Source organism: Lacerta agilis, chromosome 5, assembly GCF_009819535.1.
Source record: "Lacerta agilis isolate rLacAgi1 chromosome 5, rLacAgi1.pri, whole genome shotgun sequence".
Classification (NCBI taxonomy): Eukaryota; Metazoa; Chordata; class Lepidosauria; order Squamata; family Lacertidae; genus Lacerta; species Lacerta agilis.
In genome coordinates, this window is record NC_046316.1 from 38,319,405 (window position 1) to 38,345,471 (window position 26,067).

Below are 26,067 nucleotides of genomic sequence, written 5' to 3' on the forward strand. Positions count from 1 at the left end.
TTGCAAAGATATCATCAATCTGTCAGAGGATGGCCGGGTTTTTAGATTCTGACACACAATGCATGCAAGCCAGAGGGAGACCTAATTATTCCACTGGGATTCCCATTAGTTGAAGTACTCTGAGGACATTCAAGGAAAAGGCCTCATATAAAGTTTCCCCCCCACCCCTGACTGACTGAAATGCTCTGAATGTAAAACTGGAATCTGGTAATCTAGTCTAAAAATGCTTTACAGTTTGATTCTGTTATTCCCTGAACACCTCTATTTATACCTTCCATGTCCCCAGCATACAGCTGGAACTAAACGTATGCTAAATAGCAGCAGTAGTAAACAGTGGTACATTCTTCACAGGATGAATGAATTATTTTTTTGAGATGGGCAAGTAAGTGTCTATTAGAAAGAAATACCTGGAATGGAAATATCTGCAAGAAAGGTGAAAGTTTGTAATTTCCTTTGGTTGGTATTCACATATGGGGAAAAGAAAGAAAGAATACACTCAAACTATACATATTATAAGGCTATATTTTTATCTTGGGCTCTTGCTGACATGTACAAACCACTTGAGCCTTCCTTTCATGGTTTATATTGCCACCAGAAACCCTTGATAAAATACAGCCTTATATTGTACAGTAGGGTATAGTTTATTTTCTCCGTATATTATATGCTGTATTATATTTATATACATAGACAACTTGCACATGCATAACAGGTTTTAATAAAGTAATTCTAACATCTCAGTATTACAACATTAATGGAGTAACCTAACACAATAATTTTTGTTAGCAATCAGTCTTCTAAAACAACATATGTAAGAATGTGATAAAAATATAAAAATCAGTATTACTTTGTTACTATTTATGATTCCCTCAATGAAAATTTGAGTTTCTGGTGGTTTGTGATATTTTACTTACATTGAGTTCTTTTTAAATAACCAGAAAGTTTAGCTTCAGTGTCCTTTGGCTGACTATATTTTTTCTGGATAGTGTTATATGTTTAATATAATACATAGCTCTTGCTTTTTATAATCCCGAGTAATGGATAACCTATGTGAAAAATTTTAAAAAGCAAATGCTAAGAAAAAACCATAAGCGCTGTTGATCAGAAATGTTGTTTTTTTAAAAAATTATACTTCTAAATTACAGCAAAAGGTAACTAACTCAGCAGCATAATTTTTTATAAAACTATTTGTTTTGCCATTGAACTGCTTTTCAGCATCTGTTTTTTCTGCCTACATCAAGCAATGCTAATGGAGACAAAATATTTTTATTCATATCTTTTTAAGCCATCTACAATGATCTGAAAAGAAAAGCTGTGAATAGGCAATTCAATAGCCGTTTCCTTTTGAATGGGTTTTCAGTGCGTTTCATTAACAACTGTTTACGTAAAACATCATTTCAACAGTTCAAACATCAAAGAAAACAGGAGAATCTTGGGCACCAAGCCTGGCAGAGGTACAAGCTTTTCAATTTGGACAAATACAAATCCAGGCAGGAACAGGGGGAGGTGTGTGTTGAAGCTTATGCATTTAATTTGGCTCTCCGAATACACGCGAAGGCTGTGGATTCCCGGCTGTCCCCTCTGCGAGCCAGATGCTTCCTTAGAGGGGCAGTTGCATCTAACATTTGCCATGCCCCTCCCACTCCCTTATCCTTGCTTTAATGGACATTAAAAATAGAACAAAACAGCACTAGAGATGGGAACAAAATACATGCACAACAGGCACAGTCCGCTGTACTCATTCTGCTGTAAAATGTAAAAACAAGAAAGGGCATACAAGCTGTATCCCTTAGGACACATTCAGCTTTTTTAATATAGTAGTGCCACCACACATTTCGCTTCGGATGTTGTATTATATTTATATGTCACTCAAATATTTACCATTTTCCTGAATTCTACTGTGTGTTCTGAAAGCTTGTTATAAGCCAAGTATCTTTGGTTATGTGTTTTGGCTGAATAACAGCTGTGCCTGAACTGCATCAATATGCTAACTTTTCCTTCTGAAGCTTCTCATGTGACAAAAGCCACTCTTTCAGATGACTTCCTCCTGTGTAGTTGCCAGTCTGTCCACTGCTGCAAATCACTCTGTGGCACGGTATTATAATAGGGACCTGAAAAAGACACACAAATACACAAAGAAAAATAATGCTTCTGAAATATTTTTTCACCCTTCCCATTTGAAAATGCCCTTCCTGTGGTCAACTATTATTATCCTCTTATTTGCATAAATTTTATCCAGCAGTGCCCACTTGGGGGTCAGTAAGGTTAGACATATTAATGGAGCAAACAGGGGAAAGCCTTCATGGGTACCAAGCAATGCACATATGTGTGTGTTGTGTTGTGTTTGTGTATTCCTTTTTCACTCAGGCAGAGAAAGGAAATAGTCAAGAGTCCAGTTATTTCTTGCGCATGAGAGCGATCCTGTATGTTTTAAGAATTCCCCCATTCACTTCACTGGAAGTCCAATAACTGCCCATTGCTGCAACTACAAGTGAACATGGCATTGCCTCACCTTAGAAGTCAAATCAAATCAAAGAGCTGGAAAAGATGCAGGAAACAGCAACCAAAACCGTTAAGGATTTGGAGCGCACTCCTAATGAGGAAAGACTGGGTGGTCTGGGGCTTGTGTGTTTAGAAAAAAAGTTAGGGGTGGCGGCGGCGGCAGAGGTTTATACCGTAACACATACTGTGGGGAAAGTGGATAGAGGATTCCTCCCTCTCCCCTTTTCTAGTTCCACAGTACTAGAACTTGAGGTCATCGAATTAAACGGATTGGCAGCATATTTTGGACAGACAAAAGGAAGCACTTCACATGCTGCGTGAAAATATGGAACACTCTGCCACAATATATTATGGCCAGTGATTTAAAAGGCAATTAGACAAACTCAACTAGGAGAGACAAAAACGGCCATGATGACACTTTCAACTGTGGAAGGCCTCCAAGACTTAAGCCTAAGCTATTCTCAGGTCTTTCTACTAAGAACACAACAAGAGCCCTGCTGGATCAGACAAAATGTTCATTTGGCGTCCTGTTCTCACAGTGGCCAACCACATAGAAACGTAAGTGTTTCTGGCAACTTCATTATACAGTTTTGGTGAATGCATCCACCAAAACTGTATATTGAAGTTGCTGGAAACACCTATGTTGACAGCTCCACAACTTAGTCCTTACACATTTAAGGTTTGTTCTCCAGTCCTGTCTGGGTTTCTTTTCCTAGTTTTTCCTCAGACTTAATTTGCATGTCCTATGAAAGCTCACCCACAAATAGACTGTTTGTTCCCTCCTACCATTTCCACCACTATGCAACTCCTTATCCTTGACATTTGCCATCACAGTTTCTGTTAGTTCCCCTGTTCTACTCTGAAAATCAGTATCTGATCCAAAGACTCATCTACTAAGCAGCATCTTTATAAAATCAAGCCTATTCTAAGTACCATTATCACTTTACTCTTGCCTGTTATTCTTGTTCTTGCCACATACTTATTGCATACCTACTGTATAGGAAACATGTTTTCTCTGTACAGCAGCTAACATACTACTGATAGTAAATCTATGGTAAAGGAGAGACTTTAACAAATTTATGAATATGTAATCCACTGTATTAGTGGAAGATTGTTTTATCAAACAGCATTACTGATGCTCATAATTTTTTGAAAATTAAATTAAAACCCCAAGTGCAGTAATTTCAGATGTAACATGAGTTTGCAGTTTGGCCCATTCAATATTATGCCTGTTCACCACAACATCATGCTCCAGAGTTCTAAATCACACAATGAATGTGGACACAACCAAGGAGGAAGAAATAATCGTCATGATCTTTTAAAAAATAAAGAAACACTCTCTTTCCTTCTACTTGAAAGAGCGTGCTAGGGATCTGTTCCCATTAGTTAATACACATTTTGGATCACGTCTGCAAAATGTACACGCTACCTTTTTAGCATGATTACTGCTGCACAAGGGGCAGATGGGGCTCATCAACCTGGTTAGGTATCCCATTTAGGAGAAGGAAAGCTCAGATCCTAAACCCCCACTGCCTTGCAGGATATATTTAGAAGAAGAAAAGGCTAAAGAGCAAGCCCTACACAAATCCGGGGAGGAATTCCTAAGACGATTGGATGAGGCCTTGTGCGCCTCCTTCTGGCAACTCCTGCAGCCAAGCTGGTGCCAAATGTACTGCTCTGCTTTCCTTTGGATCACATCAGTGAGGCCGAGGGGGGGGGGAGGTCTTGCCGTCTGGGTAGCCTAGGCCCTCCATCCACTCAGCCCAGGTTTGCACCCCAGGGAGGTCACTTTGGTGCTGCTAATGCTGTAGTTTGATTTCAGCCCTCCCCTGGAGGCACACTCTATTGCAGGCATAGGCAAACTCGGCCCCCCAGATGTTTTGGGACTACAACTCCCATCATCCCTGACCACTGGTCCTGTTAGCTAGGGATGATGGGAGTTGTAGTCCCAAAACATCTGGAGGGCTGAGTTTGTCTATGCCTGCTCTATTGTCTCTTGAGGCAGATGGATGCCAATAACTGCTGCACAACTGTTTCCTTGTTACATTGGGTAATGGGTAAAAATGACCATTATTTGGATCTTTGATCATATGAGTCAGACCTCCACCAGGACTGCCATTGCTGGTGTGGGTGGTACCCTCAAGACATGGACAGGAACCATGTGGATGCTGCCCTTGCATATAGCTGGGCCCTGAGAATAGTTACTGAGAAAGCTGTGAGTGCTGTAAAACTGGCCTCTCCCTTGTGGAAATTAATGAATCCAGGACCAGAAAAGGCTGCCAAATTCTTCCCTCCTCCCCGCAAGCATAACGAAAAGCTGATCCAATAATCAAAGGCAACCAATTCCACAAAAATTGGAGAATTCTGCCCTAATAAGGCTTATATGAAAGCATAGATTAGCAGAACAAGAACAGTGTTTGCTACCCCACTGCTGTGTTTTGTTGCACATATTTAGTACACCACATGTAAAAATTCTCAATCCCAGCATCAGAAGGTTTAACAGGTGTATTATATCAGAGTCAGCACAAAAACAGCCTGGTTCTCATGATAACTACTTTTCAAATCAAGTAGCAGAGTAAATGTGACTCCAATCCCCATAACTTATTAGTGGATTTGTTAACGACTCTCACTAGGCAGCCCTAAATGAGCTTCCTCTTGTATTGCCAAATTCTGCCTTTTGGAACATACAGAGCATGTTTTTCAGCTGACTCCAGCTCTTCCTGAAAATATTGTTCTCGATTTCCACAGTAAAAATGATCCACCTCCCCACAAAAGAAGCTTAGAAAGTCAAATGAGGGGAAATGGTGGGTAAGAAATTAGAAATAGAATGGCAGACATTATGGACAGATCACACAAAGCAACATGAGATACAAAGCTGATATAAGAGCTTTTTGCAGTAGCTATATTCACAAATTTGGGAACATCGCCGCCAGTTCTTTTGCACTGTACAATCAGAACCAATATTGCATTTGTCTTACAAAACGTATTTGGCAAATGTGATCCATAAAATTGGACTTGTAGAGAACTTCTTATGCCTGCTTCTGGGATAACTGAAATGGATGTGACCAATGCCCTCTGTTAGAAAGAAAGTTTAGTGCCAAATGACCCTCCATACGATAAAGGTGTATTCTGAATTGAGATCTATGTGAGTATCCTTTTAAACCCCCACATCCCAGGTAACTTTCAAGGCTATCATCCAAATGTGGTAAGGAAGGGTCAGGTATACTTGCCAGTCATCAGCACAGAGAACTGGAAATCTCCCACCAAGATGCACTCACGTGATACAGCCACTGATGACATTAGTGAATAATCCTGAACTAAACCACCTGTTGTGGGTTGACTTCACCAAGGACCATGAGTGCTTCCTGACCACTGCAAAAGAACTTACCCACAAAAGGGTGGCCATGCAGGTGACCCGTTGCCCACTCCAACCAGTGAAAGCCTCTTTCACTAGCTGGCTGAGGAACTTTCCACATGTGCACAGACCTAGTGGGATAGCAGGCAACACGGACCAAGGTAGCCAGTCTTGCAATTACCAAATGACAAGTGAACATCCTGACTTGAGACTCTTGAGATCGACTGTCAGAGGAAGCAGGTCTCAGTGCTGAGGGGTGGCAGGCTTGTGTTTTGGACTCTAGTCTGGCTAACATGGTACCCTCTAAACATTTTGGACTACAACTTTCATCTTACTTGACTACTGGCCATGCTGGCTGGGACTGATGGGAGGGCACCTCGTTGCCTACTTCTGCACTGCTCTTAGACAGGTGAAACTTTATGCCTCACTGTGATGAGAACAGAGGCTTCCTCCTTAAACTGGGTGGGGGATACTTACTCTTTCTTCCTACTCCTTTTCACCAAACACATTCTGATAGTTCTACTTTGCATGCTTAACCTCTTGCTTTAAACATTCCTGGGGAATGGTAGAATTCCCAGGGAAATTTTTTAGTTTATCTGAGAAGATCTTATCTCAAGTTTGGTGAGTGGGGACACCAGAAACAGGAAGTAATGTGATGAGCCAATCAGGAAACTTAGTAATTAGAGCAGGACAGAGATAATTAGGCAATGAGCAACCAATGTTTGTTGCGAAGAATGTGTAGTTAGGTGTTTGTTTTAAAAAAGAAAAACGTTTTAAGAGCTCATGTTTACTTAGAAGTCTTCAGTTCAATCAAAAATAATAAAAAAATTCCTTCCAGTAGCACCTTAGAGACCAACTAAGTTTGTGCTTGGTATGAGCTTTTGTGTGCATGCACATTTCTTCAGATACCACTTCTTCAGTTCAATGGGACTTAATTCCTAGTCAACAGTGGTTCATGGCCTTTGGAATTCTCTCTTGAGCAAAGTCAGGCTTGGTGCCCACTTTACTGTTAAGGCATCAGGTGAAAAGATTTTAGTTTCCCCAGGCTTTTAAGAATGTCTGGTGTTAGAATTTTTAGCTTAGAGCAGTTTAGATTCTACAGTCCATCTGAATGTATACCTGTGTGCCATTTTGTTGTGGTGACTGCTATTATTATTATTGTTACTATTATTATTATTATTATTATTATTAGTTTTTCCATTGTTTCTTATGACATTGTTAGCTGCCCTGGGAATCTTGTGAAGGTGCAGAATATAAATTGTATGAATCAATTCATCAGTCAATGAATACATGAAGTAAATAAACAAACTAAAATAAGACAAATGGAAACAACATATAATGAATTAATTAGTAACATGTATTAGGATTTCAGCAAGTGCCAGGAAAAGTAGCTTTTCTCATACTAGCATATTAGCATACCAGTTATGTTAAATTGTAAAAGTTGGGGTGTGTGGAGAGAGCATAAGTTTTGAGCCACAAAACTTTTAAGGAAGGAACTTGTCCTCATATTGAATTGTCAGCATAAGCTGAACACATTTTTTAAAAAAGCTTTTGAAGAGCTACATACAAAATCACTTGTAACTTTTTTTGTGTGCAAATGTATTTTTAGGATCTGTAATACAGGGGCAGAAAGCCCACTGCCCAGGCACTAGGCACTCTTTCCTTCCATATATTGCAAACATCCTAATGTCTTGCACTATTAATGGCTTTTAAACTGATGAAACTTTAAATTGGCTGATTTGGTCAGACTCTTGAGCGTTTTTGTTTTTTTGTTTTTGCTACTACAAAACTTTCGTAAAGGTCAAATTTATATAAACCATACCCTGACCTTAGGGCACATTGTTTTGTAAATTGCATACCCTCTAAAATGTTAAAGTCATTTTCAGCATTCAGCCAATGTGCACAAATTATAGCATTTTTACAGAGAAGATGGAGCTCATCTTGAAATATATCTGCATTCCACAAGCTGAGTACTGTATATTCAGTTTCTGAACATTTACAAACATGGCAGCACCACTTGTTTTAAAGATGGTATCTGGCACGGAATATTAACAAAATGGAAGATTGAGACCTGCTGGTTGGAAGCACACAAAAAACATCTAGAAAATTGTGAAGTGGAAACTAGCTGCAATAGGTCTCACAAACAATATGCGACTATTTCATCTGCATAAATAAACTTGATACCATGCAAGCTCCTTCGGTGCTCTGTTTTGAAATATTTCTAAAAATCTTTAACAGGCTATGTCAGCTTCCAAATCTCATGCCACTGACTTACCCTTGACACTTGCTCCCCTTTTCATGGTAGCAAGCTGCTCTCGCATATAACATAAAACAAATGCACTTGTATGTTGGAGGGTATATTGAAGTGGCAGTCAGGAATTTAGCGACATTGGCATCAAATTTTATGATGCTTTAATTTTGGCTTGGGTTGGACAATCTGTATATGAATTGAATATGCCCTTATGGATATTGGTGTTAAGTGTGGCAAGACTGCTACACATGGAGTGTGCAGGGTCATTAAAAAAAAAAGGTTTTTCTAACACTGTATACCCTGAATCTCAGGAAACTATTGACGCTGGGATTTATAGGGGTGGGGGAATGGGCAGGGCGTGAGAACTAGCTGATTTTGGCACCATTGTATTGTTGGGAAGCAGACTATTGTGGGGGATAGATGGGTTTAACCCTTAAAAAAAGCAAAAGCAAATGTGTTGGGGGGAAATTTTATATCCCAAGGTGCATTCTTATTTATTTATTTCTATCCTGTTCTGTAATTTCATATAAAACTGTATCTATGCCGTGTGCAAAATCTCAAATAAAACCAGAACAATAATAAGATCAAAGCATAATGCATTAAAGAAACAGAAATACAGAATGGGTCGTCTGACAAGAAGGCTATAAAAACAGTAAATCATTTTCATATGAAGGCTGAAAAGAAGTAAAAGAAGTAGAACTGAAACAACCCATTCTTAAGTATCAGGATAGTTAATATGTCTCAAAACCAAACCAAGGCTGTGATGTCAGAAGAAGTGTGCTTCCCGGGGTTTGTTTTTATTGGGGCGGGGGGGGGGGGACATGCTTATATTTCTTCCTTTTCCAGAAACTACTGCAGAGGTTTTTTGCGGGTTTGGGTTTGTTTGTTTTTTGTTCTGATTTGTTTTTGCACATTGCTTGAAGTTAAAATAAGAATAACTTTTAAAAATAATAATACTGTATCCTCACATGTTGGTTATTTCAAATGTCATTTCTAGATTTTGAAATATTTAATCATTTGCAGTTGCTTAAGACAAAAAAAGCACAGCAGCAGCAAAAATAAGCCAGTTTGGAGGATATTTTTGGTACCAGAATGAAAACTACAAATGGTAAGTTCTCAGAATTTCAGGGCAATACAGTGGTACCTCTGGTTACGTACTTCATTCGTTCCGGAGGTCTGTTCTTAACCTGAAACTGTTCTTAACCTGAAGCACCACTTTAGCTAATGGGGCCTCCCGCTGCCGCTGCGCCGCTAGAGCACGATTTCTGTTCTTACCCTGAAGCAAAGTTCTTAACCTGAAGCGTTATTTCTGGGTTAGCGGAGTATGTAACCTGAAGCGTATGTAACCCGAGGTACCACTGTATTTACTACTGTGCATGTGACAATGCAATAGAAGGACTACACTGTAGGTCTATGGGTGTGCAAATTCTGCAACGAATATGCACTGAGAGTGTAACTGCAGCCACAAAGATCTGGGTTACCATTAAAATATACTGGAGCAAGAGATGATTGCATGGAAAGCTGGAACTGCCCTACCTGAGCCAGGGAGGCTGATATTCTATCAGCTAAATGGATACTTTTGGAAAATGAACTACAGAATTAAGCACACATTTAATAACACATCAATCAGAAAATAAGTACTGTACCATTAAATCACTAGAGCTGGAGTGTATGTGTCAACTCTCCCACCTGCTACATAACAAGTAATGCAACTCAAATGTTTTTATAGTATGTATAGTGGGAAATCAGGAACTTCCAGTGATAATGCTTTTCCATTTCTATTCTCCTACAGTGCAGGAGTCATAGATTTACAGTGCCACCGAGCTGATGGTAAGGCTTCCATCAGTGGAATGGAGAGGGAAGCAATTTTCTGTGATTCTCCCTTCCCCTGTAGCACTCCCCACTAAATCTGCTCCAGAAAGCACCCCCAAAACACACATGTGGAGCAGATGTAGGTGAAGTGTGAGGGACTGCAGGCAGGAGGGGGAATTGCTGAAAATTGTTCCCTCCTTTTGAATAGGGAGGGAAGCAACTTCATTTCATTTTTAAAATAAAATAATATTCTATGGTTTAAAGTATGACTATACTTTTTTTTCCCCCTTCATGGATCACTGCCTTGTCGTGGCGAAGGGGCTTGAATTACTCAGGGAAGCTATGGACAGGTCAAGATGGACAGGTCATAGTGGAGAGTTTGGACTAAATGTGATCCACCTGGAGAAGGAACTGGCAAGCCGCTCCAGTATCCCTGCCAAGAAAACTCCATGGACAAAGACAACAGGCATATAAAAGATATGACGCTGGAAGATGAGCCCCTCAGGTCGGAAGGCGTCCAACATGCTACTGGGGAAGAGCGGAGGACAAGTACAAGTAGATCCAGAGCTGATGAAGCGGCTGGGCCAAAGCCGAAAGGATGCTCAGTTGCGGATATGCCTGGAAGCGAAAGGAAAGTCCAATGCTGTAAAGAAAAGTATTGCATAGGAACCTGGAATGTAAGAACCATGAACCTTGGTAAGCTGGATGTGGTAAAAAATGAGATGGCAAGAATAAACATTGACATCCTAGGCATCAGTGAACTAAAATGGACAGGAATGGGCGAATTCAGTTTGGATGACTATCATATCTACTACTGTGGGCAGGAATCCCGTAAAAGAAATGGAGTGGCCCTCATAGTCAACAAAAGAGTGGCGAAAGCTGTACTGGGATGCAATTTCAAAAATGATAGAATGATCTCGATACGAATCCAAGGCAGACCTTTTAACATCACAGTAATCCAAGTTTATGCACCAACTACCAGTGCTGAAGAAACTGAAATTGACCAATTCTATGAAGACTTACAACACCTTATAGAAATGACACCAAAGAAGGATGTTCTTCTCATTATAGGGGATTGGAATGCTAAAGTAGGGAGTCAAGAGATAAAAGGAACAACTGGCAAGTTTGGCCTTGGAGATCAAAATGAAGCAGGGCAAAGGCTAATAGAGTTCTGTCAAGAGAACAAGCTGGTCATCACAAACACTCTTTTCCAACAACACAAGAGACGACTCTACACATGGACATCACCAGATGGGCAACATCGAAATCAGATTGATTATATTCTCTGCAGCCAAAGATGGAGAAGCTCTATACACTGAGCAAAAACAAGACCTGGAGCTGACTGTGGCTCAGATCATCAGCTTCTTATAGCAAAATTCCAGCTTAAACTGAAGAAAGTAGGAAAAACCACTGGGCCAGTAAGATTCAATCTAAATCAAATTCCTTATGAATACACAGTTGAAGTGAAGAACAGGTTCAAGGATTTAGATTTGGTGGATAGAGTACCTGAAGAACTGTGGATGGAGGCTCGTAACATTATACAGGAGACAGCAACGAAAACCATCCCAATGAAAAAGAAATGCAAAAAAGCAAAGTGGCTGTCCAATGAGGCCTTACAAATAGCGGGGGAGAGAAGACAAGCAAAATGCGAGGGAGATCGTGAAAGATACAGGAAATTGAATGCAGATTTCCAAAGAATAGCAAGAAGAGACAAGAGGGCCTTTCTAAACGAGCAATGCAAAGAAATAGAGGAAAATAACAGAATGGGAAAAACCAGAGATTTTTTCAAGAAAATTGGAGATATGAAAGGAACATTTCGTACAAAGATTACCACAATTAAGGACAAAAGTGGAAAGGACCTAACAGAAGCAGAAGACATCAAGAAGAGGTGGCAAGAATACACAGAGGAATTATACCAGAAAGATATGGAGGTCTCATACACCCCAGGTAATGTGGTTGCTGACCTTGAGCCAGACATCCTGGAGAGTGAAGTCAAATGGGCCTTAGAAAGCCTTGCTAACAACAAGGCCAGTGGAAGTGATGATATTCCAGCTGAACTATTTAAAATTTTAAAAGAGGATGCTGTTAAGGTGCTACACTCAATATGCCAGCAAGTTTGGAAAACTCAGCAGTGGCCAGAGGATTGGAGAAGATCAGTCTACATCCCAATCCCAAAGAAGGGCAGTGCCAAAGAATGCTCCAACTACCGCACAATTGCACTCATTTCACACGCTAGCAAGGTTATGCTTAAAATTCTACAAGGCAGGCTTAAGCAGTATGTGGACCGAGAACTCCCAGAAGTGCAAGCTGGATTTCGAAGGGGCAGAGGAACCAGAGACCAAATTGCAAACATGCGCTGGATTATGGAGAAAGCCAGAGAGTTCCAGAAAAACGTCTACTTCTGCTTCATTGACTATGCAAAAGCATTTGACTGTGTCGACCACAGCAAACTATGGCAAGTTCTTAAAGAAATGGGAGTGCCAGATCACCTCATTTGTCTCCTGAGAAATCTCTATGTGGGACAAGAAGCTACAGTTAGAACTGGATATGGAACAACTGATTGGTTCAAAATTGGGAAAGGAGTATGACAAGGCTGTATATTGTCTCCCTGCTTATTTAACTTATATGCAGAATTCATCATGCGAAAGGCTGGACTGGATGAATCCCCAACCGGAATTAAGATTGCCGGAAAAAATATCAACAACCTCAGATATGCTGATGATACTACCTTGATGGCAGAAAGTGAGGAAGAATTAAATAACCTTTTAATGAGGGCGAAAGAAGAGAGCGCAAAATATGGTCTGAAGCTCAACATCAAAAAAACTAAGATCATGGCCACTGGTCCCATCATCTCCTGGCAAATAGAAGGGGAAGAAATGGAGGCAGTGAGAGATTTCACTTTCTTGGGCTCCATTATCACTGCAGATGGTGACAGCAGTCACGAAATTAGAAGACGCCTGCTTCTTGGGAGAAAAGCAATGACAAACCTAGACAGCATCTTAAAAAGCAAAGACATCACCTTGCCGACAAAGGTCCGTATAGTTAAAGCTATGGTTTTCCCAGTAGTAATGTACGGAAGTGAGAGCTGGACCATAAAGAAGGCTGATCGCCGTAGAATTGATGCTTTTGAATTATGGTGCTGGAGGAGACTCTTGAGAGTCCCATGGACTGCAAGAAGATCAAATCTATCCATTCTAAAAGAAATCAGCCCTGAGTACTCACTAGAAGGACAGATCCTGAAGTTGAGGCTCCAGTACTTTGGCCACCTCATGAGAAGAGAAGACTCCCTAGAAAAGACCCTGATGTTGGGAAAGATGGAGGGCACAAGGAGAAGGGGATGACAGAGGATGAGATGGCTGGACAGTGTTCTCGAAGCTACTAACATGAGTTTGGCCAGACTGCGGGAGGCAGTGAAGGATAGGCGTGCCTGGCGTGCTCTGGTCCATGGGGTCACGAAGAGTCGGACACGACTGAATGACTGAACAACAACAACATACTTTTTTTTAAAAAAGAAAGTGGTTCCCCTCATCAGTCCGCTGATATAACTTTACTCTCAGTTGAGCGATACCGCTAGATACAATGCTAAGTGTGGAAAATACTTTCTGGTTCTCATTGAAAAACAAACATCATATTAGTTATAAAAGCAGTCGGTGCATCTTTAATATTTAGGCATCAATGCTACGAATTCTCAGCAGGAGTAAAAAAATGCACTACAGGTACTATATCATCTGTGCCATTTAACAAGATTGATCAATACCTCCTATTGGTTTAATTGTGGTGACAACGTTTAGCCAACTAAAAATAATAATTAAATGCACTAAAAAAAATTTTTTTTAGAGCCCTGAGGATATTTTGGAGGGGAAAATACTGCCAAAGGCTTTTGCTTTAGAGCTTCAGTTGCATTTCATGCAATTTTTATCAATAACTCAGCAGCTCATATTACTACAGCCCCATTGAAATTTTCATGCTGGGAAATCTAATTCATCCAATACATGAATCCATCACTTACAGTGCCTCTTTCTCAAATGCTATAAAACTTCCAAACCCATAGATTTGTCTCCAACAAAAAATAACATGAAGGGGCCTTTCAATCAATAATGGAATCCCTCTGATTCTGGTACCAGCTGAATATTTTCTCCAACTTTGCTTTTGTTCTTCTGGGTAGAGGCCCACAAGGGAAAGAGCTTGTTTTCACTCGCAGCCTCATCAATACCTAAATCCTGGTGAACAAGTGACACTGAGAAGCTGTAATCAATAGCTCCCTCTGCGTTTTTTCTTCTGGTCAAATGGTTCAGCACTACTGACAGGCTTGACACTTAGAACATGATGCTAAATCTTTATCAACAGCCAGCTAGGTGACTGGCAGAACAAGACTCAGGGTGGTCATTAACGCTCGTGGCAATCTGTGAATAAACTAACTCCTCAATAATGTGTTTGTTTAGAAAAAGGTGAGGGAAAAAAACTCCCTGCACAATGTATTGATTGCTTTTGAACTGCATTTAGCAATTTCAGTCTGAGGATGGAACAGAATGTTGCACAACTGTGATGCTCTGCTTGTTAGGGGTTTTCAATTTGATACAGTGGAAAACTGACCATCCTATTATACTGGTTGATAGACTGAATAGTTACAGAAAGCTGCCAAACTGTCAAAAATAGATCAGGGAGGCCATAATGGAAACAGCTGAAATATCAAGTTATAACACACAACAGAAATCACACTTAGCAAAAAATAATCTTTCGGTTTGTTCATGTCCTATTGCTTTTTCTCCCCCCTGTTCTGTGATAGAAACAAATACTGTAATATGAACCAGCATGTGTTCCAGTTTTATTGCTAGCCACCTAAGGAATTAATGCACAACTAGGTTTATGTGCGTACCACATTCCAAATCAATGCTTCACAATCTTCTCTTAAATGCACAATTACTCCATTCAGTCTTGAATGTTTTAAACATTTTGACTGAATAACACACTTCACTTATGCTAGATCGATGTTCGTGTCAGGTTTTAGCTTGAATGATAACATAAGCATATAAAATTGGCAACAACAAAAATCCTAGGCAGTTACTGCAGCTTGTACTAGCAGTTCTACTGAGCATACGATATTTAAGTCATCGAAGAATCATTTATGATAGTCTTTGACTAATCAGCCCAACATTCTCCAGTTCCCAGGGGTCTGTATGATTTCTTTTTGATCTTCCTATCCTATTCTAATGAGATTTTTAATTGAACTTTATGGGTTCCTTTTAAGGACTACAGCCATCACAATCAATCTAAACTGCAGTGAACTATTTGAAGTTTTCTTCACAAAAAGGTGAGCCATCTCCACCAAGTCCTTGGCATAATTTAAAGCAAAGATGTTGCATCTCTCAGCTGCTGCCGGCACCTTTTCCACCTTCTCATAAAGTTGAAGGTCAGTGTATGAATTATGTGATCAACCTAACTACAAAAGGAGACCTGTAGAATGCACACTCCAGAAATTAAGTGGGCAAGATCTGCAGTGTGAAATAACACTTTTTCATAGGGAAACAAACCAGGGATATTAGAAGTATCGACTCTCATAGCCTTTTTTAAAAGTCTGATTTCTAGTAACACTCCAATTCCAGGTCCTCACAAGATCATGTTTTCCTATTTTAGCAAAGACAATTTGGATTGATGTCTGTACAAATTGTAAATATGGTCATTTTATACAGTGCTTTTTTCCTTTAAAAAAATGTTTAGGGGTACTCTCATTTTCCTACTCATATTGAAATACTTCCCCTCAATGAGGCCAAACCAAGATTCACAAAATGTTTAGGGGTATGCGCACCCCCGCGTACTTCCAGAAAAAAGCACTGATTTTATATATACTGGTTGCACTGTGTTTTGTGAATGCAGTGAAACGCTTTGCAGCAGCCCAATGATATGTTGTCTTTCTGCAAAGAGTACTATACTAATTAAGCAATCTCTTGTGGGTCCATGGGCTCCAGTGCCTATAGAGTGCCTATATCGTTCACATTCATGTCAATTCAGAGGACAGTTCTAGGCATGCAAAGGCACCCATTCATACAGCTATTTTCTTGATGAAATAAGAGTTTCATGTATGCACTAAAATCTAGGCTGATGGAAATAATTTTATATATTTTGTTTTAATGTTAAGTGCAGTATTTGCAAACATTTTATAGTTAAATTTGATATTTATTTATTTAAGAGCATGTATAAAATGCTTAGCATTTAAAAAAAATCTCTAAGTGGAATGCACTATGTACAATACAAGAACAATATCCAGTGAAACAAAATACAACCTAAAACCAATGAGACAACAGCATAAAAGCACATAAAACAAAGACTCATAGACATAAAAAAGAGTGATGTTCTAGGTCAGGAAAAACATGGACAAAAAGAGAAGTATTTGCAAAACATCTGAAGCAACTGCTGGTTCCTCTTCACGTATGGTAGAGGGAAGGTCATGCCATAAATCAGGGGCAACAGCAGAAAATGCTTGTCTTTGAGTCATTATCCTACAATATTATCAAACTGTTCTGTTCCTGAATAAGCTCACCTACCAGGGCAACCAAGGCCAATTCCATCCCCAAACTGGGCCTGAACCAAGAATGAAATGGGTTGAGATAATCAGTTTCCTCCAAGAGTGTCTGTACCCTCTCAAGTACCTTACCCATAAAAGGGATATTAATGACCAGGAAATAGTTGTCAAGTTCTTCAGGGTCCAGGAAGAGCTTCTGTACAAGTTGGCCACCCTACCACCCCCCTTCAAGGAATCAGGCACCTCACTCACCCACACACCAATATGAGTTAACCACTCCCTAGACCTACCTGTCCAGCCCCTCTCAGCTAGCTGGCCCGCTACTCAAGGATGTAATGTAGGCAGAAAAGTAAGCCTTATCTGCCACTTTCACCTGCATGTAGGAGGCACGGCTCTGTGTTCTTATCAACTTTGCACTTTGACTCTTACACCACTTGTGCTCTAGCCTTTTCCCTGGAAAACAAGGAAGCCCACAAGGCTCCAGAGTCAGAGGGGACCCCAGGAGCAATTAGGTCAACAGTCTGACACTCACTATTTCATAGCAACACCAAGGCATTGACAGGATCACCAGCTTTGGTTTGTGGAAAATCCTCCATAGCATTCAGGAATCCCTGGGATTCCATACCTTTCCAGGGGCGAGTCATCCTAATGGGCCCCACACCCTTGTAGATAGGGATTGGAGCTGTAAAACCAACATTTCACCAGACAATAGCTTGACTATGATAATGGGGAAAATTCACCCCTCTCTTATTCAGACAACTCTGCTCACACCCTGTATCAAGGCTGTGTTCTACCCTACGATGAAAACTTGTGACAACTCCATGGTTGCCATGAAATCCTGAGCTGGTATAGTCAAGGTAGGCTTGGCATGGATATTGAAGTCTCCCAGAACTAGCACCCTGGGGTTCTCCAACACCACACCTGAGCCCACCTCAGCCAGCTAGGCCCACCTCAGGCAACAAAGTGGATGGTACAACACCAACAGCTACAATCTGTCCTGCTGGCCCAACACAAGGCACAGGTCCTCAAAGCCTACCCCAGAATTGAGACACTTCATGGTGAGCATGAAGAAATTTTATGGACTATAGCAAGTGCTGTATGGTAAGGTGGAGATGTCTTAATTAGCTTCATACTCTCTCAATATGAAGCTTCAGCTTCTTTCAATCTATGTCCAAGCTGTGTAACAGTGGAAGAGACTCATGATACTATCAGTAATATTGACTGCAAATGAGTCTTGAAGGTAAATGGCAGGAACAGCATACCACACAAACCTTCCCATTCTCACTCAGAATCAGTTGCTACTAGCTGTTCCAGGATTCAGCTCTGCCAAGTTGCCCCACATGACCAGTACCTATGCACCCCAAACTTCAGTGTTTGAATGTGGGACATCATGACTCAAAAGCATTTAAAAAATATTACTTTTCAGGTTCTAGGACTGAGCTCTGGCATGGAAAATTCTGGTTCAGATTTAGCCCTGGCTGCTTCTGCCTTTCTTTGGGCAACATAGTGATGAATGATTGATTGATACCGCTGAACCATTAGCTCTGGTGCTAGTACACGAAGTTCAAAAGGCTGCAGGGCTTTGGATCAGTTGTTGCATCAAAATGCAATTAAATGCTGCAGAGATAATATATGATGTAGATGCTGCTACTGTTTAGGGGCTTGCTTTTTTTCTCTTAAAGGGGAGACGCTTTCAAATACAAAGCAAAGCAAAGCATTAGAAGGCCAGAACCCTTCCCCCTCCTTCCCTGTCCTTTGATAATGAAAGCAAATCAGTAAGGTCATTCTAAAACTTCGTGCCAGCACCTAGATAGCTTCACACTTACAACATAGGTCACAATAATAAATGTCAGCCAATTCTCATGCCAAGGTAATAATATGAAATTAAAAAATATCTGAGGCAATTGTCAGACACACGTCACTAATGGGGCAAAAATGACTAAACTAATGTATAATTATATCCCTAGCTTGCTACAACTAAAAGGCTGTGTTCTACATTGCCTAAATTGGTGAGAATCTTTAATGGAGCTATGCCACAGGAATACGGAGACAATGTGACTCGCTGTGCGGAGGAGGCTGGAACGTGCCTGTCTCCCAAAATCCAGTTACAGGTAGGTAGCCGTATTGGTCTGCCATAGTCAAAACAAAATAAAAAAAATCCTTCCAGTAGCACCCTAGAGACCAACTAAGTTTGTTCTTGGTATGAGCTTTCATGTGCATGCACACTTCTTCAGATACACTGAAACAGAAGTCACCAGACCCTTATATATAGTGAGAGAGTGGGGAGGGGTATTACTCAGAAGGGTGGTGGGAATGGGTGATAGGAAAACCTGTTGACGACTGCAATTGGTCTTACAGGAAAAGGCAAGGGGTGAGATGGCTAAAGATAGCTTTGTTGTGTATAATGAGATAAGAATCCAATATCTTTGTTCAGACCAGTTCTCTCCATGGTTTTAAGTTGGGTAATTAGTTGCAATTCAGCAACTTCTCTTTCCAGTCTATTTTTGAAATTCCTTTGTAGTAAGACAGCTACTTTGAGATCTTGTATAGAATGCCCTGGGAGACTGAAGTGTTCTACTGGTTTCTCTGTCTTGTGATTCCTGATATCAGATTTATGCCCATTTATCCTTTGGCGTAGGGTTTGGCCTGTTTGTCCAATATAGAGAGCTGAAGGGCTTTTCCTGTAAGACCAATTGCAGTCGTTAACAGTCGTCAACAGGTTTTCCACACCTATCAGCCTATCACCCATTCCCACCACCCTTCTGAGTAATCCCCACTCTCTCACTATATATAAGGGTCTGGTGACTTCTGTTTCAGTGTATCTGAAGAAGTGTGCATGCACACGAAAGCTCATACCAAGAACAAACTTAGTTGGTCTCTAAGGTGCTACTGGAAGGAATTTTTTTGTGTTTTGTTTTTGTTTTCCCAAAATCCAGAACCTGACACATTGGGGATCCAAGTCAAACTTGTTCCTATATGAGTCCAGGGGGTATTTTGCCCTTTCACACCATATGAGCTCATGTAACCTGAACTGTTTGCAGGTAATGAAACAAAATGTGTTACCTCCACACCACCCTAATGCTATTAAGTATCTAAAAGAAGATCTAATCTCTGAGTGGGATTAGTACCTATCCAAAAAGCACAAGGCTTTTATTTCATTGAAGAAAAAGAAAAGAAAATGAACTAAATTTGTATAGGTGGATGCATTAAAATAAATGCAGCGCTCCTATTTCAAATAAATGATGGGGGGAATAAATCATATTAAACTGGTTTATGCATTAATGCTGATTAAAAACACTTACTGACCTTATTACTCATGGTAGAGTAGTTTTCACAGCAGATATATTTAATCTAATGACATTTAGCCCGCAAAGCTTTCTATCTAAAACCACCATCTTCCATCAACTTTATTTTAAAAGTTGACATGAACTTAAAGGATTGCTTCTCATTGCTCCTCCCACAGCTCTGGCTGCCTTGCTGTTGCCTGCCAGGTTCGCTAATTGCTTGTAAGAAACTGCCTCTCCAAATTTCACATCTCTCAACAGGGTCCACAACACTTCTCTGGTGAATGAAGCTGAAAAGGAAAAATAAAAGAAAAAAGAAAAAAAGGAAGAAGGAATACAACGTTCAGAAGCAAGACATTTTTTTTTTTAATCTACCCAAGATAAAAATAGTCAGGAAGACTGACATTTAAACTAGGGTATGAAGAGCAACATTTTCGCTTTCGAATTAGCACACCAATCAGTTCTATTATTGTGTTCTATATTTAAATTCATGATTATTAGAGACTGTGCTCCAAGTAATTGATCACTATTAAAAAGGCATTCAGTGCTTTGATTTTCCTATATTTTTAATTTGCTTCCAGTACAATTATCCTGTTAACACATACAATGTGCTTTCCCATTAAATTGGCAGAGTATAAATTAGCATAGAGTCAAATTAAAAAAAAAGAGGGGGGGGGAAGGAAGGGAATAACTGGCGGTACTTACTTTATAAAGCTTGTATTTCCTAATTTCAAACTTCAGCTGGGTCACACTATAAAGGAAGCCCTACAGCCAGCAGACTGTATTACCCTAGCTGACTGTTTTTATTTTTTATTTTCCCCCTAGCAAAGACCCTCTAGCTACCATTTAGCATTCTAGATATCAGAAACTGCCTGTGTCTCTGAAAATTTGCTGCACATTTAAATGGGGGAAGAAGAAGAAAAAAACCCTCCTGTTAGAAATGAAAGACTTATTAATTTTCTGTCTAGTTACGCTTGATTTTCATATTGTTCTTAATAAGGTAAGGAGGGAAGCAAAAGAACCTGGCAACCTGCTAAAGTAGCTGCTGGCTCGTAATGAGACATTCATCTATGGCAGGGGTCAGCAAAAAAATTTCAGCAGGGGGCCGGTCCACTGTCCCTCAGACCTTGTGGGGGGCCGGACTATATTTTGAAAAATAATAATAATAAATGAATTCCTATGCCCAACAAATAACCCAGAGACACATTTAAAATAAAAGGACACATTCAATTCATGTAAAAACAAGCTGATTCCTGGACCGTCCACAGGCTGGATTTAGAAGGCAATTGGGCCTCATCCGGCCCCTGGGCCTTAGTTTGCCTACCTGTGATTTATGGTGATTAAAAATTGCCTATAGCTGACCAGGCATGATCCAGCTACAGGCACAGTTGCAGCAGATGGCGCTTTGCTGAGTTTTCTCCAATCTGAAACTGTGATGCACCTGCGCTGCCCAAGTCTAATGCACATAAAAAGGTAGTAAAGGGACCCCTGACCATTAGGTACAGTCATGTCCAACTCTGGGGTTGCAGCGCTCATCTCGTGTTACTGGCCAAGGGAGCCGGTGTACAGCTTCCGGGTCATGTGGCCAGCATGACAAAGCCGCTTCTGGCGAACCAGAGCAGCGCACGGAAAATCCGTTTACCGCCCCGCCAGAGCGGCACCTTTTTATCTACTTGCACTTTTGACATGCTTTCGAACTGCTAGGTGGACAGGAGCTGGGACTGGGCAACGGGAGCTCACCCCATTGTGGGGATTCGAACCGCCAACCTTCTGATCAGCAAGCCCTAGGCTCTGTGGTTTAACCCACAGCGCCACACGCACATAGACCTACTTTAAACATTACACTGGTACCTTGGTAGTCGAACGGCTTGGCTCCGAACAAATCGGCTCTTAGCGCCACAACCCCGGAAGTGAGTGCTCCGGTTTGCGAACATTTTTCGGAAGCCAAACGTCCGACGCGGCTTCCAATTGAGTGCAGGAAGCTGCTGCAGCCAATTGGAAGCCGCACCTTGGTTTTTGAACTGTACAATAATACCTTAGGAGTTGCTTTTCTTGTAGAGTCATCCCAATCAGCTGCTGAAATGTTTTAAGGCCTATAACCAAAAGGGTTCCGCCAAGCTGGTGTGTTGGAAAAATTCATGTTACTGACTATGTCCACATGGGCCCAGAGAGTGTCTTTGGAAAAGAGAGCATTAGTCCACCTCTTTTCCTTCTCAGCGGATGAAACAAAAAAGGAGAGTTTGATGCACTATGCCTAGGTAGAAACGTAACATCCTCATTCACCTCACTATGGTGAGAAAATGGGGCAATTTCACATCTGCTCTGAGCTACATTTCCCCATGTTTTTGCCTCCACCTTGCATCCAAGTACAGAGCTAAGAAGGCAGACTGAATCATTGAACATGCAAACTAGAGAGTTCAGCTTACCATGGATCACCCCCCCCAAAAAAAAATCTTCTACTTCAAAGACAATGGCAGTGTGGAAGCTCAAGTTGAAATGGCAAGCAGTGCTTTTGAGGCTAACAAACTTAACATTTTCAGGAGGATAAATTATTTTTCTATTCTGTCAATATAACAAAAAAGTTACTCACACAATATGCAGTCTGGAAAAAGTATTCTCTCTTTGTTCTGAAACGCACCTACTTTTATGTTTGTTTTAAATAATATTTTAAAAAAATCACTTCTTAACTGAACAGAATGATAATCACTTCATTGAAAAAAAATCTGTTTAGCTTTTATTATAACATTAAGCAAATTAAACATCAGCATAATCCAGGTGATACTAGAAAAGGGTCATCAAAGAAATTAACTTTGTTGTTCATTAATTTACATGGATTAGTAGAGGGCGAAGAGATAGCAAATCTGCTCTAGTTTTTTATGATATAATTTCAAACTGTACACCATTTGTGGCACTAGGGTGACTTTGGGGTTAATCAGACTGATTTGTCCTTTTAATTGCTTTCTATTCAAAGAAAATTCATTAGATAATGTTCTCTTCAAAATTCATGAATCAATTTAACTGAAGAAACCATATTAACAGCTTTGGGTTCATTAGCACATGGAGTTGTGTTACTAGCTGATTGCTAGGAGAGTTTCCTTAGGCAAACAGATTTTGTTTACTGTCATTTCTTTAGAAAGGCCTATTTTGAAATCCAATTGCAACAAGGCGAAGAGTGGATCTCCCCCATTCCATTTCATTATTCTTCTGTGGGTTGGGCTCTGCCCCCATGCGCTGCTCTGCCTGCCTTTTGATTTTACAAGGTGATTTTTGATAATTAATTTTAGAAATGGGGGGCTCTTATCAGTTTGCTCTTGATTTAAGCTTTCCATCATTTAATGTGATGCATACTGGGAAATGTAGTCTTGCAGCCACCCACAGCAGGTTCAGCTGATGGCAACTGCCCCTCCCTCTGCCCCACCCGGCAGTTTCCCTGTCAGGTTAATGACTCCTCAGGGCAGGTCCTGAAGATATTTTCTGCACAGCACGAAAGCAGTGCACCACCACAGCAGAAGCCAGCAAGCACAGGGCAAGAGCAAAGGAACAGTTCTTGCAACGAAGTAAGCAAGTTCCCCCCCCCCCAAAACTTCTGTACTGTGACTAGTTAATCTGGAATCAGGGGTGAGCAATGAGACAGACAAGTTTATGGATGATACCAAACTATTTAGGTTAGTAAAAATCCAGGTGGATCTCTTCAGAGAGACTACAAAATGACCAGTGATATTCAGTGTAAGTATGGTAAATGTAAAACAGGGTTTAGGAAGTTTTTTTTTTTAAAAAAAGCCCCAAGTCTGCATTCACTTGGGCCCAACCATCACCTCAGGAAGCTGCATGCCAGTGGTGGAGCGTGGCCAACAAAAAAGTGGACAGGGCTGGGAAGGTATGTTATTTGGTACTGCTCATATTGATCCAGAGCAGACTCAAAAAATGCACACCTAACAAGGTAGTGGGAGGTGCCACTTCACACTCATATGCTTATACATGCCCCATGCACACACCACTTGCACATTTTCAGGCGCTAACAGAGAATTTTGTGTGTGTGTGTGTGTGTGTGTGTGTGTCACGGTCTCAGAGCTGCTTGCCTTAAACAAACTATTGTGTTTGCTGCCTACAGGATGAAATTAACATTTCAGATACCGTACATTTTTAAATGATGCTTGTGTGTGTTTATAAAATGATGCTCTCTCTCTCTCTCTCTCTCTCTCTCTCTCTCTGTGTGTGTGTGTGTGTGTATAAATGTATCTGAAATTTTAATTTCATCCTGTAGGCAGCAAACACAATAATTAGTTTAAGGCAAGCAGCTCTGTGACTGTGCCAAATATTTTATTACTAAATTCTCTGCTAGTGCCTGAAAATATAATCTACTCAAAATGAGGTGGCTGACCTTCCCAAATGTTCAATATGGATGCAAATATTGGCCATGGCTAAATATATAGGAAAAATATGCACTGATATCCACATTCTCTGTTTATAGTCCAAGGTAATGAAGAAAGTAAGGACATTCCACTGAACTCATACTAACCTATGAGCAAGGCAAGCCCCGCTTGTTACGTCTTTCCCCCTTCATCTGCCAAGCGCTGCAAGACTGCCCCACCCGAAGCCGCCAAGATAGAAAATTTATGGTTAAGTCTAGATTTTACTTTCCCTGCAAGGTCTGGGTAGGGCAGCTTTATAAAACTGGGATGCAGAAAAGCAGTTCACCCCTAAGGGCAGAAAGGGTTCTACTTGCTGAGCAGTAGGTTAGATGAGTGTCCAATGGAATGCATGTTTCAATGACTGCTGTTAACATAAACAAACCCATTGATAATGCATTGAAGATATGCACCAGAAGGTCTTCAAAATGCTCCTAACTTGCAGTCATGTATTACTTTACGACAAAGTAAGACTGTTCTGCTTTCCTAATTACCGTATTTTTCTGTGTATAAGACTAAGGTCCCCCCCCCTAAAAAATAATGTCAAAAATCAGGGGGCATCTTATACATGGGGGCATCTTATAGATGGAAAAATACGGTATTTGGAACAATGTTAGGGATTACAAAGCGCCTGTAGTTTTCTCATATGAGAGCAGCTTCTTCCAGGTCATTTTTGCAAATGTATGGACTCTGCTGCAAACTGATGCTTTTGGATAGGCAAGCATATTACAGAGGAGCAACAGGATTATGAAAATGTTTAAATTCCAGATATGCCCTCTAATATAAATTTGTGGAAACACATTCTTTTAAAAAATGATAATTTCTTAAGCATCAACTTCATTAGCATGTTTTTCCTTACATATAGAGAGTTAGCTGCGGACGAGATAGATATCAAGGCTTCTTTAACCCCCTTTCATCTTGCATTATTTTCTTTCATTCTGTTTCCCTTTGGCAAGTTTAGTTGCTGCCTTCGGTCTGGCTCTGACTGTGTTCCTGCTGCTTCCAACATTGTAGATAAATCTACCTGACAGGGGATGCTGCGGAGAGGCAAAAGTCCATTCCTTATTTAAAAGGACACAATAGATATTTTGACTCTCAAAAGATATGTATGGTGAGGAAATCTGAGTTCATACTGAACTTTGGTCTGCTGCTTTGATCAACGATGTATCACTGAAAATGACTGATACAACAAATGCCCAGAGACCCAGCAAACATGCAAGTGGACCGTTTTTCAAAGAGAGGATATTTGAGTTTCTGATGGTGTTCAAATTTAGCCCTCTTATCATGGGGCAGAAATTTCCCTTCAGTATCCACAACTGGGCAATACTTTTATTAGGATCAAGCAAAATGTCACAAAATGGTCTTCAAGAGTTCTCCAGATCTTTTTGTTAGGTTAGACATCACACCATGTTTTTATAGTTTTCATGAATGGAAAGTATAATCCAGACTGAGAAACTTGCTTTTTTTCTTTGGCTTCATGAGCTAGATCCTTATCAAGATTGGCCATGCATGCCGTTGGACAAGTGGAGGGGGCTATTCACTTATCCATCACCTGAGACCACACTAAAAGCACCTCCCTTTCAACGGGGGGGGGGGGCGTCCATGCAAATCCCTATCTTAATCAAGAAGGCGCTTGCATTGGAATTCCACTGAACTAAGCAGAATTTAACCTTTCCTTCACCAGCTGCTAAACAGGGATTACATTCTACTTATTTAGCTGTGTGCCCATTCTCTGACAACACAGCAGGACTTCATCTTTCAACCCATCAGATGACAACACAAGCGATGTTAGCTGATGAGTGGGTAGACATAATTTGGGGGGAAATGGCCCCATGTTAGCACATGGGGCCCCAGGTGTGTCAAGATTGACCTGTGAACTGAAGGAACCCTGTTCCTGCTATAATCAGAGGAAGGTGGTTTTCTACCACCTGAAGATG

At 40.6% G+C, this 26,067-nt stretch overlaps 1 protein-coding gene across 1 annotated transcript in view; it reads right to left on the minus strand.

Annotated features, from left to right (window-relative positions):
* Nucleotides 1-1,244: 1,244 nt before the first annotated feature.
* Nucleotides 1,245-26,067, minus strand: part of MGMT (O-6-methylguanine-DNA methyltransferase) — a 159,747-nt gene continuing 134,924 nt past the window's right edge. Inside the window, exons 4-5 of the mRNA XM_033149405.1 lie at nt 19,872-20,011; nt 1,245-2,108 (exon numbers count right to left, since the gene is read on the minus strand). Coding sequence (XP_033005296.1) covers nt 1,977-2,108; nt 19,872-20,011 — 272 coding nt within the window. The 3' untranslated portion in view covers nt 1,245-1,976. The remainder of the gene's footprint in view (nt 2,109-19,871; nt 20,012-26,067) is intronic.